Below are 20,713 nucleotides of genomic sequence, written 5' to 3'. Positions count from 1 at the left end.
ACTCTCCCGGGTCTAACCTCTGACGGCTTAGAAAATCCGCCTGCACATTGTCAATCCCTGCTATGTGCTAGGCCACCAGCAAGGCTAAATGCTGTTCCACCCAGGCTATCAGCTGCTCTACTTCCCAGGCCACCGGACGACTTTTGGTCCCCCCCCTTGATGGTTGATGTAGGCCACTGTTGTCGCATTGTCCAACAGGACTCGCACCACCTGGCTGAGCAAGAGCAGAAGAAAACTCTGTAAAGCTAACCGCACCGCTCTCATTTCCAGGTGATTGATGGACCATGATGCTTCCTCCTGGGACCATCATCCCTGGACAGACTGTGACTGGCACACTGCTCCCCAACCGGAGAGGCTGGCATCCGTAGTCACTACCACTCACTGAGGGACTTCAAGATCTACCCCATGCCTCATGAGGTCCTGAACAAGCCACCAGCCAAGACTGAACCTGGCGGATTCGGTGAGAGGCAAGGGGACGTGAAACTCCTCCAACATTGGATCCCAATGGGACAACAATGCTCTCTGCAAGGGCCTCATATGAGCAAAGGCTCATGGAACCAACTCCAGTGTGGATGCCATGGAGCCAAGGACCTGCAAATAATACCAGACTCTGGGCAGCGACGCCGCTAGAACTTGTGTCTGCAGCTTGACTGCTTTCCTTTCCAGCAGGAAGACCTTGCCCACTGTATATCGAACTGCACCCCTAGGAAATCCAGGGCTCCCTTCCAGCAGGTCTCCATCTGCTGGAAGGGAGGCACATAAAACCCAGCAGTCTGGACTGATCCGTGGTACTACAGGAATGAAAATGACTCTTGGACTGATTGACAGCCCAACGACTGATTGCAGACATTGCAAGACCGTATCCACCACCTGCTTGCAGAGGGCCTCTGACTTCGCCCGAAGGAGCCAGTCGTTCAGGTAGACCAGAATCTCTTCCTTGTGAAGGGCTGCCACTACCACCACCATCACTTTGGTGAAAGTGTGCAGAGCTGTCGCCAGACCGAAAGGAAAGGCGCAGAACTGGAAATGCAAGCTGAGGGCTGAGAACCAAAGAAATCTCTGGTGAGCCCTGTGGATGCCTATGTGCAGATATGCCTCTGTCAGATCGAGGGAAGCCAAGAACTTCCCTTTGCGCACCGCTGCAATGACTGAGCGAAGGGTCTCCATCTAAAAATGTGAGACTTTGAGGGACCAGTTTACCTTCTTCAGATCCAGGATAAGATGGAAGGAACCCACCTTCTTTGGCACCATGAAATAAATGGAATAGCGGCCTGTGCCCCACTCCTGGGGAATGGGAACTATGGCCCCTAGGCATTCCAGCTTGTGGATGGTCTGCTTGATTATTGGAGTATCGCTCCATGTTGAGACCACACCTTGAATACTGTGCACAATTCTGGTTGCCACATCTCAAAAAAGATATAGTTGCGATGGAGAAGGTACAGAGAAGGGCAACCAAAATAATAAAGGGGATGGAACAGCTCCCCTATGAGGAAAGGCTGAAGAGGTTAGGGCTGTTGAGCTTGGAGAAGAGATGGCTGAGGGGGGATATGATAGAGGTCTTTAAGATCATGAGAGGTCTTGAACGAGTAGATGTGAATCAGTTATTTACACTTACAGATAATAGAAGGACTAGGGGGCATTCCATGAAGTTAGCAAGTAGCACATTTAAGACTAATCGGAGAAAATTGTTTTTCACTTAATGCACAATTAAGCTCTGGAATTTGATGCCAGAGGATGTGGTTAGTGCAGTTAGTGTAGCTGGTTTCAAAAAAGGTTTGGATAAGGTCTTGGAGGAGAAGTCCATTAACTGCTATTAATCAAGTTTACTTAGGGAATAGCCACTGCTATTAATTGCATCAGTAGCATGGGATCTTCTTGGTGTTCGGGTAATTGCCAGGTTCTTGTGGCCTGGTTTGGCCTCTGTTGGAAACAGGATGCTGGGCTTGAAGGACCCTTGGTCTGACCCAGCATGGCAATTTATGTTCTTATGTTCCCCTCTTTACCGGCAAACCGCATGGGGAGATTACATAGAGGTCCTGGAGAGGCCGAGCAAATTCTAAAGAGTAACCGCTTGTGATGATATCGAGAACCCACTGATCCAATGTTATATTGACCTATTCCTCGTAAAACAGGGACAAACGTCTGCCTATAACCGGGATGGAGGAATGGGTCGGCCGCATCTTACTGAGAGGATTTGGCAGCGAGGAATCCCTGGCTGGCTGCATCTTGGCCCGCTCGTTGGCCACGAAAGGACTGAGACCAAAGTTGAGACCTCCCCAAGGTTTGCCTTTGGCCCATACCAGGCACTCTACTCTGACGGAATCACCTCTGACCCCGAAACCGAGAGCGGGTCGACTGAAAAGATCTAGGCCCCTTAGGTTTGTCTTCCAGAAACTTGTAAACCTTGTTATCCCCCAGAGACTTGATCAGCTGTTCCAAGACCTCACCAAAGAGATACTTTCCTTTGAAAGGAAGCGCACTGAGCTGGGCCTTGGAGGAAACATCCGCCGCCCAATTGAGCAACCACAAAAGCCTCTGAGTGGAAATGACCGACACCATAGTGATGGAGGAGGTTCGCAGGAGATCATACAGGGCGTCCATCCCACAGGCCACTGCCGCCTCCAAGCGCTCCGACTACGCCACCTCCTGAAGGGGAAGGTCTCTGGAACTCAGAAACTGTTGCACCCATCTCAGACTCGCCCGGAGCATTGATACTGCAGACTGCCGCTTGAATACCAAGCGCCGAGACTTAAAAAAATGCCTTAAAGTGCACCTCGAGCTTTTGATCTTGTAGGTCCTTGAGGGCTGCCACCCCGGCCAATGGAATGGTAGTTCTCTTGGTGACAGCTGACATCGAAGCATCCACCTTAGTACCTTAAACAGCTCCAGAGTCTCCTCCGGCAACGGGTAGAGCTTGTCCATCGTTCTCCGTACCTGCAGGCCCGCTTCTGGAGTATCCCACTCCTGGATCATCAGTTGCTGAACCAAAGCAGGAAAGGGAAAGGTCTTTGCTGGACATTGCAGCCCTGCCAAAACTGGGTCCACCGTGTCCTGGGCTGGATCCTCTGGAGGGACTGTGATTCCCAGCTCTGCCAGGACAAGTGGGATGAGAGGATTAAGTTATTCTCATTCAAAAAGACAAATGACCTTGGGATCATCCCCATCCAAGGGTACTCCCTTCTCCGCTTCATCCAGGTCTGCTCCAGAGGAATGAGGAGGGAGGAGGCCGAGGAAGGGTCATCCTCCAAGGCAACCACCTGATCGTGTTCTACTGCAGCTTGAACCTCCGAAGGGCCCCTGATCTTCCGTACATGGACAGACCCCTGTGGCTCCAGCCACCTGGGGACTTTCCTTGGGTCCACCCGGGCTCAAATCCACCAGTAAGAGTGTGGGAGTATGGTCTCCTCCTCCCCTTGCTGCCTCTGCGGCAGCTTAAAAGGCATTCAAAATGGCCACCATTCCCGCTCTCCCTGCTAGAAGTCCTGCAGCTCGCAGCCCGGAGCCTGGACACGGTCTCTGCTGCCACACTGGAAGAGCCCTCGGCACCGCAAGCAGCGGCCCAAGTGGGAGAGCCGCGAAGTTGGTTTTCTGTAGGCCTCACAGCGCTCACCACCAGCCTGCCGGCCGCCAGAAAAGCACGCGTGCGACAGAAGCTGACCACCCCCAGCAGTTGGGACCCAGGAATCTCCTCTAAATGCTGGAGTTTATGTTGGAGAAGCCGCGATGCTTAGTGCCTCGCACCGCTCGCAGCTGCACCTCTGCCGCCAGCAATGCTTTTTTTTTTTTTTTTTTTAAATAAAGAAACAGTACTGGCTAGGAGGGCAAGGGTAGTCCCGGATCCTTACTGAGGAAGGGAAGGGAATCAGACCACCGGTTATCACCTTCAGCACTAGAGACCTGGAGCAAGCAGGGGTCACCAACCCAAGCTCCCGAAGAACCTACGACTAGGGGGGATGGTCCCCCTGGGACCTGCCAACCCCCTGGGAAGATGGAGAGATGTTCTTGTCCTGCTTGACAGCCGCTGCTTTTTATGAGAGATTCTCCTTTTCTTTTCTTTTCTTTTTTTTTGAGAACCCAAAAGTAGTTCAGGACTGCAGGTTTTGCACCACCTCCATCTGCTGGAGACAGAGAAATACTGAGGAGCTGCAGATAGCACACCAGTTAAGAGAGGGTGCTCTCAAAGTTTTTCTCTGTCTCCATCTGCTGGAAGGGAGGCACAACCCAGCAGTCTGGACTGATCCAGGTACGTACAGGGAATATGTTTTATTTTTGAACTTTGAAATGCATGTTTAATTTTAATGCATGGAACAATCACCACAATTAACTTTTCTTGCCATCTGTATCTTTCTTCAAAAGTAAAATTAAAGTTCAGGCTACCCAAATTAAAGAAATAATAGAATAGTATAAAAATCTGTTGCATTTTGATACTGTAATACTTGTTACAGGCAATTATAGGTAAAATAAAATTTAAAAAAGTATAACTTTCTATATAATCCTAAAGGATTGCCATACTGCTATTGCCTTCCTTCCAAGTTCCCAGTATGATAAGAATGTTGATGGTAGGTTAAAAGAGCTCCAGGTATATTCTAAATGCATCCAAACTATGGACTAAATTACCTCTTATTTAAAAAAAAGTTTGTTTTTACTCATAAGGGTGCAAACTGTACCATGTACAGACTCATGAGAGCATTTTAACATGGTTGGCAGGCCTTTTTTTTTTTTAGATTAAGTTTTAAATTTGATTACTTACTTTTACAAACCTGAGCTCAAGGTGAGTTACATTCTGGTACAGCAGGTATTCTAAAATCTAGACTTCTCTCTTTACAAAACACACACCTGTATATGTACATCCATATATGTGCACACATGTACATATGCATACATATATAAACATAAAAATAACTAAATATCTATGACTATACACACATACATGTGAAGCTATATCAGAAAATGCATCTTGCTTCGTAATCTAATCTAGAAGAAAGGCACTGGACTTCCCACTGCTGAATGTATGAGATGAATTATGATGAAACATATTCCTCATGCCTTTGCATTTCCTCACGCTCTAGACTTTGATAAATAAGGTCACCAGAAGTTACAATCCATATACTACTTACCTTGTCCTTGATTAGATCCAATGCCATGCTCTCAAGATCCAGCTCATAACATAACCTAATAAAAAGGGGCCCAAATTTAAACTCGCCAAAAGCTACGTTTTTGTTTTCTATATGGTACCTGCGAGAACAAAACAGGGAAAGCAGGTCATGGCGCTTGAGGAAGAGAAAATGACAAAGGTAACAAGATTTACAGTACAGTACTGAAACGGTATGTTCTGCAGTTAGTTCCTTACAACAGAAGCTTGCAGAGCAGCATCCACTAATGAAAACAGGAAGAGCTTAACGCTTGTCCAAAATGCAGGTTCAGGTATGGAAGGTACCAACTCCCAGTTCTGTATTCCGGATGTTAGCCCACGACACCTCTAAAGGAGTCATGCATAGGAAATTAATTTTCCAATGCAACCTTAACTGAAGTCTTTCCTTTCCCTTTCATTGGAAAATTAATTTCCTATATCTGAATCTGTTGGAGGTGTCGTGGGCTAACATCTGGAATACAGAACTGGGCACTGGTACCTGCCGTGCTTGAACCTGCACATTGCCACTGGAGGTTCACTCTGTTGACTTTGGATAACTTGTTTACAAGACTGCATGTGGGAAATAATATTGCAATTGCAGCAGCCCACAACCTGCCTCACTTGTCAAGCAGGCACCTTGGCTGAGAGTTAAGTTCAGTTGTTTCCTTCCGACCTTAAAATGTAAATCTTAGCTCATTTTTGTTCTGCTGTTGTAAACATTCTCTGGTATAATCCAGCTAGAGTGAGAGTCTTAAAAAAAACCAAACCAAAACCCACATGTGGCTCCCAAACCTTAAGAAAGAGAAATGTGGTACAGCACCTTCAGGTTCTTTTTGGAATGAAAGAGAGAATGTAAAGCTAAATTATTGTTACCCAGGATAAAGTAGCGTGGCTGTTAGTCTACTTCAATGTACAGAAATAAAGATCAAACAAAAATACATATAAGATAATTATATTTTTTTATTGACCTTTATTGCACCCAGAAAATGTACCAATATTTCTACAATTCAAGATTTCTTCCTTAGTCTTCATCAAAATCTGTACTTCGCTTATGCCTATAAAAAACTGTCTAACAATTTGGAGTCTGAAATGAGAAATTAGGAAATAGCTCTCACTGTTGGCAGTTTAAGACAATTCAAAATCTAACATAATTCTAATCCAGCCCAAAAGTGACGTGTTTGCTCTTAGCTGTAGAATATTTTGCACTTTCAGCAAAATATTACTCTAAATCAACCCTGCAAACACTTACTGTAGGAGGCTGTGGTATTGGAAACAATATCAGCTTTAAAAAGCAATTCTTGTAATATTTTAAGGTAAAGCTATGAAGTAGAAACTTGGCTTTTAATTCTACTGCAAGCATGAAATTCCTGCAGCGACATCAATGCAGTCCCATATATGAAACTGTATTCCTGCAGCAACACAAGCAATTTCCATTGTAATCAAGAAAGAAGAATCTTGTTTAAAATAGTATTGATGTTGGGGGTGGGGGTGGGAAATCCAAAATGGCAGCTTAAAGGATGCACACAGCTGCATCTAGTTTTTTCCTGCTCTGATTTCCTTTATGGGCAAACAAAAAGGGGAAACAGTCTTACCCCACTGAACCTGGGACCTCTTTCTGGGGCCCAACTAAACACTTTGTGATTTGGGGAGAGGGGGGTTTCCAGAGTGGCGTTGTCGGTGGTGCCTTCGATAAGGCACCCATGATTTGAATGCAACACTCTCTTTGGAGCATCATGATTTGCCCCTGGATCCTACAGCAGGGCGAGGAGCTGGCGCACTGTTGACCGACACAAAAGCTGCTGATGTCATCGAATGGTGCTGGGTGAGACATCAGCCAGAGCCAGCATTCAGTTGGAACAAGCATTAGCTTGAAGACCTCATCTGTTTCATTTCCCCCCAGAGTTGCTGCAGCTAGAACGAGGACAGAGATATGACAGCTGAGGTTTGGGGCTGGGGTGGGGACTTGGTTCTCCCCTATGTCTGTGCTCTCACTCTGGGGCTGTTAGACCTTCAGTTACAGGTGCTGGAGACTTCCAACCTGAGAGACCATCTGAGTTTACATTTAGAATCTATTTGGCTAGCTATTCCGACCCTAGAGAAAATCTTCGGGCCTGATTTTATAAAGCAATTATTTATTTATTTATTTAACACTTTTCTATACCGACCTTCATAGTAAAACCATATCGGATCGGTTTACATCGAACAGGGTAAAAACTGAAGTGACAACTAGAATAAAATAAGCAAAAGAAGTGGAAGAGGCAAAGTTACATTCAAACAAGGGGTAAGAACTTGGAAGCTTAATCAGCTGGAAAGAGAGGTTGAAAGCCGGCGGTAATTATAAATATAATACAATAGAGAAAAAAACATAATACAATAGAGAGAAAACAGGTTAAATCATCGTGTGCTTAGAAGTACCGGAGTCCATCGTTCATGCAGAGGATAAGTCCATCGTTCAGGCAGAGGATAAGGACAGACTAGTGTGTATCTGGGGGATCTGAGAAGGCTTGGCGGAAAAGCCATGTCTTGAGTTTTTTCCTAAATGTTAAGAGGCAGGGTTCCAATCTGAGGTCTGAGGGGATGTTATTCCAGATAGATGGACCTGCTGTTGAGAAAGCTTGGTCTTTGGTCAAGGTGAGGCGCGTGGCTTTAGTTGGAGGAAATTGCAGAGTACCTTTGTGAATTTCTCTAGTTGGTCTGTTGGAGGAATGGAGTTTGAAGGGGATTTCGAGGTCGAGTTGAAGTTGGTTGTGGATGGATTTGTATATTAAGGTGATTGATTTGTGCAGGATTCTGAACTTAACTGGTAACCAATGTAGGTTTCTGAGGATAGGTGAGATGTGTTCTCCACGGTTAGTGTTGGTCAGTAATCTTGCTGCGGCGTTCTGTATCATCTGCAGTGGCTTGGTGGTAGATTTGGGGAGGCCTAAGAGGTTACAGTGTAAAACTGGGTTTTACACGAGTAAATGAATTCTGAGTAAGTGGGCTTTTGAAAATTGCTACAATATATGCCATTGAATTGTCCATAGGATTTACTCACATAAATGCACTTTATGCTGGTAAATATCTTTTGAAAACTGCTATGATAGTTTGTTACATTAATATGCACAACTCCTTTGAAAATTAGGTCCTTTCTGAGCAAACTGCCCTCCTTAGCTGGGAGGTTTAAAAGGCGCTGAAAGTAAAATCTTATTGCAGAATGTAATCAACGAATTGTGGCTGTTGAAGAAAATTTGAAGAGGCAACAGGAAGTGCAAAGCACTTTAGTTAAAGGAATAAAATGGAGAACCTTAAAATATTATTAGGAGGCATAATTTACAAATAATTTTCCACGTTTGCCTTTGGTGTCTCCATGTAATGTGTTCAAGAGATATTTAACTGAGGTGCTTCGAATATCATCTCCTGCTGCTTGAGGTGCTTCGAATATCATCTCCTGCTGCTAGAGTGCACTATCTGCCACCGTTTAAGAAGAGAACAGGAGATACTGAAGGCAGGCATTTGGAATCATCCCAAGATTCACAGGACAGCTTGGAATTGACAACTTTATTACAGTCATCAGAAGAGAATGTTGCAACAACCTCAACTTTGATAGCGACTTTTGCACTGGACTCTGATCGTGACTGGGTGCTGTGTTTGTATATTAAGCATCGTGATGATATGAGAATTCATATATTTCTTGTTTCTAAAATGACACAGAAAAAAAAAAAAGACTTTTTTTAGCAATGCATACAAGGGTGGTACAATTTCCGTGTAAATGCCTGATATGAATATGAATTTCATTGACCCTTCTTGGCTTTCTGTCTCTCTCTCTAATAAGATTACCCAAGAAGAACGACCCCTTGGTTATAATATCTAGCTAATAGCAGAATGTCTTGGCTTGGATCACATTAATCAGTTTCTCCCTGGGAATGCTCCCTTGTGTCTTTCTTCATATTTTTTTGAGGTTGGGACTTGAATCCTTCTATTTTGACGACTGGTGTTTTTTCCCACCTTACTTCTCTCTATGTCATGTCTGTTTTCTCAAGATGTTTTCTTGAAGCGTATTTAAAATTATTTAAAAAGTTTTAAAAAAGTTGGTCTAATGGCTGACATATTGGATTGGTTTAAACTAGACAAGGAAGTTCAGGATGGCATTTAGTTGACGTAAGTGCCCCTCAGCAGTTAGCTCTGTCTGCTAATTGTGACTGTTCTGAGGTATTTTCGCAAATTTAGGCCTGGGCTACACACTAAGTAAACGACATGCAGATTTTTGATCCAGTTCTAGCAACATTTAATGAAGTGTTCATTAAATGAAGTGTTTTACACAGTTGCCAGGTGTCTGACAGCTATAAATAATTGGCCATCTAGTAATTGGTTAAAACTGAACATCAAAAAAACTGAAATGATATTAAAATGATTTCCATCAGCTGCTTTGCCTATATCATTTCAGTTTGAAGAGTTAATGATTCCTATATCCTTATCAGATAAGGAATATTAGGGTTATTATGGACCCTGAGTTTTGTTTGTACTTATAGGTCAAGGCAGTGACCAGAAATGCATTTTAAAAATTGAGGATATTAAGATTAAAACCTTATATACCAATGATGATTTCTGTATAGCGCTGCAGTTGCTTGTGCTATCAGGTTTGGATTATTGTAATATATTGTTTATGGGTCTATCTTATTTATCGATGCATGCATTGCAGGTCATACAGAATTCAGTGGCAAAGATACCAAACTCAGGGAAAGGATAACCCCTATCCTGCAATGCCCTTTATGGGTTACCAATAATTTTGTGGGTTAAATTTAAAACAAGTCTTAGATTGTGAGACTTCAGTCTGCATTAGTGCTCTGTCCAAAGTTTATAAGACCTTAAGATCTTCTGATTGCAACTCATTAGATATTCCACCAGTAAAATTTACCTCAATCCCCCAACTGTGAAATACTACTCACCGCACTCAGCCACATGGGTCTTAGACAAATTATCAACAGCCCCACGCACAAAGCAGGCCACACATTGGACCTCATTTTCATAAACGAGGGCATCTCCTCATTTACCAGCCCAACATACGCTACAGTCCCCTGGTCAGACCATCAGATCATTTCCACAGTGCTACAAATCAAAAATCACCCCCCTCATGTCTTCCCCAATACCACAATCCAGTTCAGGAAACCCTGTTCCATAGACCACCTTAGCACGCTGTTCTCAAAGGATCTAGCCCAACTCGATCTATCAGTCGCCTACACTGCGACTACTTCCTGGTTTAAGATTACAAGCAAAGTTGCAGAACAATCCTGCCCAACTATCACAAAAACACTTCACCCAGCTCAGGACAACAGAAAACCATGGTTCACCCCTGAACTAAAGGCCCTCAAACAAGACCTACGAAGCAAAGAACACAGATGGCGCAAGAACCCATCCACCTCGACTCTATCGGCCTACAAATCCCTACTAAATGCCTATAGGAACGCCATTCTCAGATCTAAGAAAGATTTCTTCTCTAAAAAAATCCATCATTTCATATTCGACTCCAAAGCCTTGTTCTCCTATGTCTCATCACTCACCAAACCATCCCCACCCCCCCACCATTGCAGATGATCTAGTACTCAGCAAAGCCACATAGCTGGCTATCTATTTTGAGAATAAAATAGCCAACCTCATCAAGCCAATCACCGCCTCCAACCTGGGAGCCCCTCATCCTTTCACAACTTCTCCAAAACGAAACTCCATTCTAGAATCCTTCGAGTCCTCGTCATCTCGGGAAATTGAAAACATCCTCAAGAAGCTCAAACCCTCCTCACATCCATTGGACCCAATACCTCCCAACCTTCTATTCTCCATCCACTTTTGAGATGCTTCACTGAAGAGAAAAGCTCAAAAAAAATGAAAAAAAATCAGCTTTAAAATGTGAATGGAGATCGCTATGAAGAAAAACAGTGAGCATGAGACCCACCCTCTTGAGATGTCATCCAGCCCAGCGTCGAGCCAGTAAACGGCACCATTCCACCTGGCGTCGCACGACAAAAGGGCACTCCCCTTTGTGCACCCCTTCGTGCAACCCTTGGTGCTACCTTTTTTCATTTTTTTCTTTTTAACTTCTATGTTTCTTCCACTTTTGTTTACCTTTCTCTTTTTTCATAGTTGTTATCCCTTGTTAACAATTTTCATTGTTATTAATGTTAAATGTATTTGACAAAAGTAACTTTTTTCCTGCATCTCCTGTTTTAATGTAAACCGGTATGATTTGTACATTATACAAGAATGTCGGTATATAAAAATTAAAAATAAATAAATAAATAAATCCCAAACATCATTTCAAAGCCTATAGCAGATATCATTAACTGCTCCTTGGCTCAAGGGTAGGTACCAGACCAACTAAAACTCGCAATACTTAAACCTTTACTAAAAAAAACCCAACCATCCGCCTACTGACCCGGCAAATTTCCGACCCATAGCGAACTTACCTCTGATCGCCAAAATTATGGAAAAAATAGTAAACAAACAACTCTCCGAATACCTGGAGGAAAACAATATTCTTTTCCCATTCCAGTTTGGATTCCGCAAAACCCTAAATACCGAATCCCTCCTAACTTCTTTGTCGGACATCATCCTCCTAAACCTGGAGAAAAAACAGCCCTATCTACTAGCTCTACTAGATCTATCTGCAGCATTTGACACTGTGAATCATTCCATCCTTTTAGAGCGTCTGTCAGACATTGGCATCAAAGGAGTGGCATTCACTGGTTTAAATCTTTCCTTGACAACAGATTTTTCAAGGTCAGGAACAACAACAAGGAATCACACCCTATCAGATCCAACGTGGGAGTCCCCCAAGGATCATCCCTCTCACCCACCCTCTTCAACATTTATCTGCTCCCACTCTGCCAATTACTCACTAACTTAAAATTAACGTATTACCTCTACGCTGACAATGTCCAGATTCTTCTCCCAATCACAGACTCTCTTCAAAAAACCTGGTCCCACTGGAATAGTTGTCTGCAATCGATCAACAGCCTTCTCACCAGTTTAAACCTTATCCTTAATACAAATAAGACCGAGATCTTCATCATATCGCCGGACAAAAACAACGTCCTACTCAACTCCCCAAGCTCCTCACAATTCGCAAAACCAGCTATCAATCACTCACCTTCCGTCAGAGATTTAGGGGTTCTGCTCGACAACCAATTTAATCTTAAAACATTTGTCCAAAATACCACTAAAGAATGCTTCTTCAAATTGCAAGTACTTAAAAAACTGAAACCTCTCCTGGACTTCCGAGACTTCCGCCTGGTGCTGCAATCCATCATCCTCTCTAAAATTAACTATTGCAACTCCCTCCTTCTCCGTCTCCCCGCGATCACCATCAAACCTTTACAGATGGTCCAGAACGCCGCCACCAGGATACTCACCAACTCAAACAAAAGAGATCACATCATTCCCATCCTTTAGTCACTTCACTGGTTACCCATCAAATTTAGGATCTCTTTCAAAGTTCTCATGATGATCCACAAGGACATTCATAACATCTCCTCTCTCAAGCTAAGCATCCAATTCCGTCCACACTCTTCAGATAGACCGATCAGAAGAGCATACAAAGGCTCTCTGTATGCCCCCCCTGCTAAAACCTCCCTAAGAAAGCGAGCGTTATCAACAGCAGGGCCCACTCTATGGAATACACTTCCCCAGGATCTCCGTCAAGAACTCTGCCCTCAGACTTTCAAGAAAAATCTTAAAACTTGGCTTTTCGGTGGGCTGGAGAATCCAAAATGGCCGCTTGAGAGAGGACGTGTGCAGAGGAGCTCCTGCGTTGTTGACTTACCTTGTTGGATATGCCGCACACGAAACGAAAGGGTAAGCTCCGGGTGGATACCCCGACCACCCCGATACAAGCCCTTTCGCAACAGAATATAGAACACTTCTTTGCACCAACGGCAATTTCAACCCCGGAGGGGAGATCTGCGGAGGCGCTAGGCGGGGAGCTAGGCCTAATGCCCATGGATGAGATGACATCATTGAGCCCCGGGGCTCCCAAAACGCCTCCACCCCCGCGAGCAGATCCGCTGCAGGATCCGGGTATGAAAGCTCGACCAGAGTTGCCGAGCGATTTTCTGTCCCTCGGGAGGGAACTGGCAGGGGTAGAGCTGCTCGCCAATACTGCGGAGATTAAAAGTTCAGTGCAGCACAAAAACCAGCCAAGGCTGGAAATGAGTGCAGCAGGAGGAGATCCTGAACTTAATCACGCAGTAGCGTTACACCTGGGGGAAGAAGGACTGTTGGCTGACCCAGGAAAAGGGAAGGAAAGCCAACAAGAAGGAATGGTAAGAGCTATTTCTTTTGCTATAACTGAGACTAATCCTCAAAATGTGACTTTAGATCTTGTATGGAAAACTCTCACCTCCCTGGTATCAGCTATAGGGAATTTATCAAAGATAATGACGGATACACAACAGAGAGTTTGCCATATCGAACCTTTATTAACTTCTCAGTCAAGTAAAATACAAACACTGGAAAAACAAGTTACCCAGATACAAACTACACAAAATGCTTTGATTCAAGGAGAACTGATAAATTCCAAGAAAATTGAAAACTTAGAAAATGAACTTAGAGCTAAAAACCTAAGAGTGTTAAACTTTCCTCATATTGCTCTAATTTCCCCATTGGAGCAATTTAAGAAGTATCTTTTGGAGATTTTGCAGCTTTCAAGAGATTTAATACCATCAATAACAAAAATATACTTCATTAAAACGGAGAGGAAGGATACACAAGGCGATCAGCCTCCAAATCCAGGAATTGAAAACCTGACAGAATTTCTTGAACAACCGTCGGAAGAACAGATTGACTATTGTGGGACGTTGTTAATAAGTTTCTCATTGGTATCAGAACGAGATATGATTTTGAAACTATTTCTTAGGAATAGAGAAAAAAAGTACCTGGGATATAAGTTGTGGATGTTTCCGGACTTGACTAGAACGACCCAGCAAAGAAGAAAAATCTTTTTGGCAATGTGTCAGGAGGCCAGGGGTATAGGTGCACAGATTACCATACGTTACCCGTGTAAATGTATTCTTAGACTAAATGATATGAGATATATTTTTCTTGACCCGTCTCAGTTAAGAATATTTCTAGATACGCATTCCTTGACTAAACATAGCTCTAACTAATTTCCGTTTTTGGGATCTAGAAATATTATATTGCTGTGCCTCTCTTTTTACTTTTCATTTGAAAATGAATACATGATTTCCTTAATTACTCCCAAAGAAATAGGATTCTCTTCTTTATTTCCTTATAAAGGGATGATTTATAACCTGGAACTTTTTTCCATATTTCTTTTGTGTAAACTTAAAAAGATATTCCAGTGGGAATCTGATGTTTTTTTTTTCTTACAAATATATATGTATACCTTTATCCCAATCTCTTGATATGCGTGTATTGCTATCATGTAATGTTTGAAAATTCAAAATTAAAAATTTAAAAAAAAAAAAAACAAAACTTGGCTTTTCAGTCAAGCGTTCACCGGAGACTCAAGCACACACTGCTGCCGCTCCAAGGACATGGACTAGGGCTCGCGAAAAATGGGCACGCCGCACTCTCAACCTAGTCCTCCCAAGCCTTATCTGGGGCTTTTCTTCCTTAGTCATTTTCTTCCGTTTTTTCCCTCATATTTCTCCGGCCCCCCCATGCCCTGCCTCTCCCTTTTCAATTTCCCATTATTATTCATCTTAGACCCAACTGATCTTAGCATTACGTTTTTTATATGCTATTTATTCTGTATTGAAGTCCTGTATTTATTCTGTTTTGAAGTACTCGATGGGTTTTAAATGTTTCTTGATTTTCAAACGTTCAAATGTTCATTGTATCGCTCCCACACGACGGTTCTGTTGTACTGTAAACCGGTGTGATTTGTATACTATACAGGAATGTCGGCATATAAGAATTTAAAATAAATAAATAAATAAAACTGATCAAATTAGCGGAAATAAGGGCAAAATCTTCTGTGGTTGGCCCGCAATGGTGAAATGCCTTGTTCGATGAGCTGAGAGCCATTGAAGATGTGCAGAGATTTAGAAAGAAATTAAAAGCTTTGGGGGCACTTTTCAAAGTTACACACTTAATAGTAGCATATAATTATAACAATTTTCAAAAGCCCATTTACATGCATAAAACCTTTGAAAATTCACTCCATAGGGCTGAATTTTCAAAAGGAGTTACATGTCTAAAAATAGCGATTTTCAAGAGTCCAATTACACGTATAAAATCCAGTTTTACACATGTAAATCCTTTTAAAGATTACCTCCTTTTCTTTTTAGGAAGGCACTTGGCAAATAAACAACAGGAAATATTGCCATGGGTTAAGATTGACAGTGATAGGGAAGATGATAGTTTTGCAAGCTGTTGCACTGGGTCGATTTGTGGGCATCGGTATGCCTATTCCATATGTCCCCTTTTGTTTATTTTATTATGGATATTTTTTATTTTACTGTACTCTACCAAGATTAAGATTGAGTAGAATATACAATATTGAAAAACTAAATAAAAATGAGGGATTTTTTTTTTCAACAGATGCCATTTCCAAAATCACAGCCTCCAATGTTAAGTGATTTTAGATTTCATTTATATTAACATTTTTAACAAAAGAAAAAAAAAAAAGGCAAGACATTCATTAATTAAAGTAAAGTGCAAGCATGCAGCCAAGCCAGACTATTTCTTGTTAAACCCACTAAAACTGGACAGGATGACCTTCAGGTTAGGATTGCCAACTAGCTCTGATTTTCAGGACACTTTTTCAGTCCAGGTTTCAACCCACTGCATGCAGGAATTTGTAGTTTTTCTTTTTCTTAAGATATGCATAGGTAAGATAGAAATACAAGTCCTAGCAAGCAATAGGGGTAACAAGCTGGACTGGATTGAACTGTCCTTAAAATCTGGAACCAGTTGGCAACCCCACTTCAGAAAGTGACCACTAAATAGCCAAGCGTGCAGGACTAACAGTCTGTAAGCAGAATGTTTGTCCTCAACAGCAAATTGAAAAGAGGCAAAAGAAACAAAAAAAAAATACTTCTAATAATAACAATCACTACAGAGCATATAGATTGGAAGGAAGCGCAGCAGCCAGTCAGAAGAAATGTTCCACATTCCACTGAAACAATGGCAAATTCTTCAGGCTCTGTGCAGGTTTCCATACAGAATTTCAGTATCGATACATGTTGAGCAGGGCACGCTGAAATCTCTCAGAGTTTATTAGCACTGTACCTGTAAATAACATCTTTAGCTAATTCCACGTCAGCCAGTGTTTGGCATAAATGCAGCAATGTTTTTAGCTCATCTCGAAGGATTAGGCCATTTTTCTTTAACTTTTCTTCAATGTTTTTAAAATATAAATCTGAAAGAGAAAAACAGATTATAAAAAACTTTTAGGAAACAGCTTAAGATCATCTTGTGTTTTAAACAAGTTTATTCATTTTGTATGCTTAATTCTATGTTATGTGCTACTGCTGATTTGTATGTGATATGTTGATGTTATATATATATATCGATTTGATGTGATTATGACTGTTGTTTTTGTAATCTGCACTGATCAATGTCATTGGATGTGGCAGACTATAAGCCTACCAAACAAATAAAGATCTAGCCAGGTAAAGTCACCCTGAAATGGAAGCAATGCACGAGTGCAAAGTACCTCTGACCCAGAACCATCTTTTGTATCTTGCTTCCCCAATATCTGTAAATCTACTTTTCATGACTACTTCTGCTGAGATAATCAAGCTGACTTCACCACTTGCTTACTGCTACTTCGCTCTGTTGCTTCCCCATGTCCTCTACAAGATCTCTAGTAGAGATCAATTTAAATTCTTATCCCTTACATTCAAAATGTTCCTCCTTGACTTTCTCCTGCCAACTGCTCTGATCTTATTTTTATTTATAATCCTCCTCATTCCTTCTTCTGCTTTTCTAACTCCTGTCATTTCCTTGTTCCAATGCATACGCTAGCCACAGTTGTTGGCAGTATTCTCTCTAATGCTGTTCCTTCTGACTGCAATAAGGAACTAGAATCTCCTTGCTTTTAGTAAAACTCTGTTAGTTGTGTAGTTTGAGTGGTTACTGGATCCACAAATGAAGGGGAACAATTTTATGCTAGCTCCCACTCAATTTAGGGACTCCTATAGCAGACACTTCTTCCTTCTGCACTGATGGGGGCCTGGTACTCTCTTGATTCAGGCTACAGATGGCACTTGAATGGTCAGGTACAGAACAGGGGTCACGGTTCCAAAATAACCTTTCAATAAAATAAAATTTTCATTTTTGTACTCAACTGACCTGGGAATTTTCAGTGAATACTTAGGATATAATCTTCTTTTCCACAGTAATGAAAATGCTACCCTTGCTTTCAGATGCCACAGGGTAGGAAGAGCTTCAGTTTAACTAGCAAAGGAGAGAGCAGAGGGCCAGTAGATCAAAGGTGGTCAACTCTGATCTTCGGGTGCCAAAAACAGGCCACGTTTTCAGGAGATTCACAATGAATATGCACAAGACAGATCTGCATACAATGAAGGCAGTATCTGTAAAACTCTCTCATGTATATTCATTGTGGGTATCTTGAAAACCTGGCCTGTTTGTGGCTCTCGGGGACTAGAGTTGGCCACCCCTGCAGTAGATTATTCCTGAGGAAGTACTGAGAGCAGAGGAAGTACTGAGAGAAGAAGAGGATTGGTAAGTACTGCTACCTGGGTAACACTGGGACTTAAGTTTAGGGAGAGATGAAATTATGGGGTAAACTAACTTCAAGTGTGTGTGCCGTGACTAAAAGCCAGGAAAAGTAATTTCTTTTTGTGTGTGTCTGTGCCTAATTAAAAAAAAACCCCAAAGAAAAATAAGACCAGGAAGCTAGGTAAGTTCTTGTCTGTGTGTGCACCTTTTCAATTAAAAAAAAAGGCCAGAGAGCTAGGTAAGTTCTTTTCTAGTGTCTCCTGTGGTAGCATTGAGAGGAGAAGATCATTCTACTGGTGGCTGAAAAGGATCAGCGAGTATTGCTTTGGGAAATTTTAGGACTTAAACAGTTTGGGGGAAGTGAAATAGTGGTCGACATTGTGTGTTTGTGCCTATAATAAAAAAACAAGTCTATGGTAGATAATTCTAGTATGTCTTTCCCTCCTATCCACCCCTAGCTCATCCTTTGATTTACAGGCAAGAGACACTTTCACATAAAAATTAAATAGGCTGTTATCTAAAACACAGGATTACCCCAGCCCTTATCAAACGTTTACTTATCCCCTTGCAAGTCACTGTCAGATTAATAGGGAATACACCAATAAATTCAAAGGTCTCTAATTACGCATTCCTACTCCAATAGCAACCATAACTTAACTAAGAACTCAACAAAATTAAGATGAAGGCAGCAGTCTAGCAGCAAGACGGGAGCTTACCTATCTTTTGCCGAGTGCCACGTTTGATTTTTTACCCGTTGATGAGAAGCTGTATGTGCGCACCTGGTGCAAAGAGGTCTTGGCTTTCAGAGAACGAACTAATCCCTGCAGGCTAGAGTAGCAGACCTGAAGGAGATGAGGCAGACACAGAGGCATCCCAATAGAGTGGTTGCAATAAAAGCAAAAGTAGTCCATGTGCCTATAAGTAAAGAACCACCTGAGGTAAAAGATTACAAATTATCCCTGTCAACTGAAAAGCTGGCTGTTAATACAAACAAAAAACATACTTTGAAATGTCTGAATGCCAATGCTAGAAGTCTAAGAATTAAGATGGGAGAATCAGAGTGTATATCAGTGAATGATGAGATAGACATAATTGGCATCTCAGAGACATGGTGGAAGGAGGATAACCAACGGGCAGTGCTATACCAGAGTTTAAATTAAACTGCAATGATAGGGTGGATAAACTTGGGGGCAAGGTGGCACTTTACTTTTGAGATGGCTTAGAATCCAAAAGGAAAAAGATCCTTCAAGAGACTAAATGCACAATAGTATCTTTATGGGTAGAAGTCACATGTGTGTTGGGGAAGAGTATAGTGACAGGAGTATATTCCCGTTCACCTGGCCAAAATGATAAGATGGATAAAGAAATGCTAAGAGAAATAAGGGGAGCTAACCAATTTGACAATGCAGTAATAATGGGAGATTTAAATTACCTGAATACTAACTGCGTAAATGTGACATCAGGTCATGGCAGAGATTTAAAGGTCCTGAATGGAATAAATGACTGCTTCATGGATCAATTGGTTTAGGAATAGTTAAGAGAGGGAGCTGTTTTACATCTAATTCTTAGTGGAACACAGGATTTAGTGAGAAAGGTAATGGTGGTGGGGCCACTTTGCAATAGTGATCATAACATGACTCATTCGGGCGAAGGCTGAAAGGCAAGCAAAGCCAAACGCACCGCCCTGGCTTCCAACCGATTCTGCGCTACTGCAGTGAGCCGCACGGGGAGACTAGGAACAAATCGCGGACGGGCCTTGCAAAATCTAAGGCGTAGCCGTCTTTTATCACCCTGCGTGATCTTGGCCCACAGCCGACCTCCTACAAAAGGAACGGCGGAGTGGACCGGCCTTCTTTCATTGTGAAGACTTGGGACCAGAGGGAGCTGTATTGCCAGGATTCCTGAAGGATCTACGGCCCCCTCGAAAGGGCTGTTCCCAGGAATGTCCTCTGGACGAGGAACTCCTCTGTGCCGGCGCCCCAGTGGGGCACTGTTGGCAAAACCAACGATTGTCACGAAAATGCAAACGAGGTGGAAAACTGCGTCTAGCCTGGGGTCTGGCAAGCGAGGCGTCTTAGCGTCTGCCAGCCGCTGCACAATTTGATCCAATTCCTCCCCAAACAGGAGTCGCCCCTTAAAGGGCAAAGAGGACAACCGGGACTTAGAGGAGATGTCTGCCGACCAGTTACGAAGCCACAGCATGCACCGTGCCACCACTGCTGACCCCATAACCCAGGAAGACGTCCGGACTACGTCATACAAGGCGTCGGCTACAAAGGCTATCACCGATTCTAAGCAGTCTGTGCAAGCCGCTTGCTCGTCCGTGAGTGTCTGTTCTTCCTGTGCGCGTTGTACCTAGCGTAAGCATGCCCTCTGCATGAGGCTGGAACAAATAGCCACGTGCAGACTGAGGGCCAAGACCTCAAAAATCCTCTTGAGTTGAATCTCCAGCTTGCGATCCTGAACGTCTTTCAGCGCTGTCGCTCCTGTAACCGGGATACTGGTCTGCTTCGTCAAGGCGGAGACCGCGGAGTCTACCTTTGGTAGGGCAAACAACTCTAAGGTCTGTTCTGGCATCGCATACAACGGCCATCGCTCTGCCTACCCGCAGCCCCGCGGCCGGCGAATTCCATTCCTGCTCGACCAATGTCTGAACGGAATCATGATACGGAAAACCTGCGGAAGGACGCCTGATGCTTTGTAAAACCGGATCTGCAGCATCCTTACGTGCTTCCGCCGCTGGAGACTGGAGCCCCAGTTCCTCCAGAACTTGAGGAAGAAGTGGCACTAACTCATCTTTACGGAATAGCCGGAGAATCTTGGGGTCATCCCCCTCTGCCGGCAGTCCGGAATCCAGGCCGCCTGGGTCTCCACCCCCGACGTCCAGGACCGTCTTCCCCA

At 43.1% G+C, this 20,713-nt stretch overlaps 1 protein-coding gene across 2 annotated transcripts in view; it reads right to left on the bottom strand.

The window, feature by feature from the left end:
• The window catches only part of PTCD2 (pentatricopeptide repeat domain 2), a 91,542-nt gene that overhangs the window by 60,190 nt on the left and 10,639 nt on the right, over positions 1 to 20,713 (bottom strand). For both annotated transcript variants that reach the window (XM_029574658.1, XM_029574669.1), the window contains exons 3-4: positions 16,358 to 16,487; positions 5,118 to 5,235 (exon numbers count right to left, since the gene is read on the bottom strand). In XM_029574658.1, coding sequence (XP_029430518.1) covers positions 5,118 to 5,235; positions 16,358 to 16,487 — 248 coding nt within the window. The remainder of the gene's footprint in view (positions 1 to 5,117; positions 5,236 to 16,357; positions 16,488 to 20,713) is intronic.

The sequence above is a fragment of the Rhinatrema bivittatum genome, chromosome 1, assembly GCF_901001135.1.
Source record: "Rhinatrema bivittatum chromosome 1, aRhiBiv1.1, whole genome shotgun sequence".
Taxonomy (NCBI): Eukaryota; Metazoa; Chordata; class Amphibia; order Gymnophiona; family Rhinatrematidae; genus Rhinatrema; species Rhinatrema bivittatum.
This window is presented reverse-complemented; position numbering and strand designations above follow the sequence as displayed.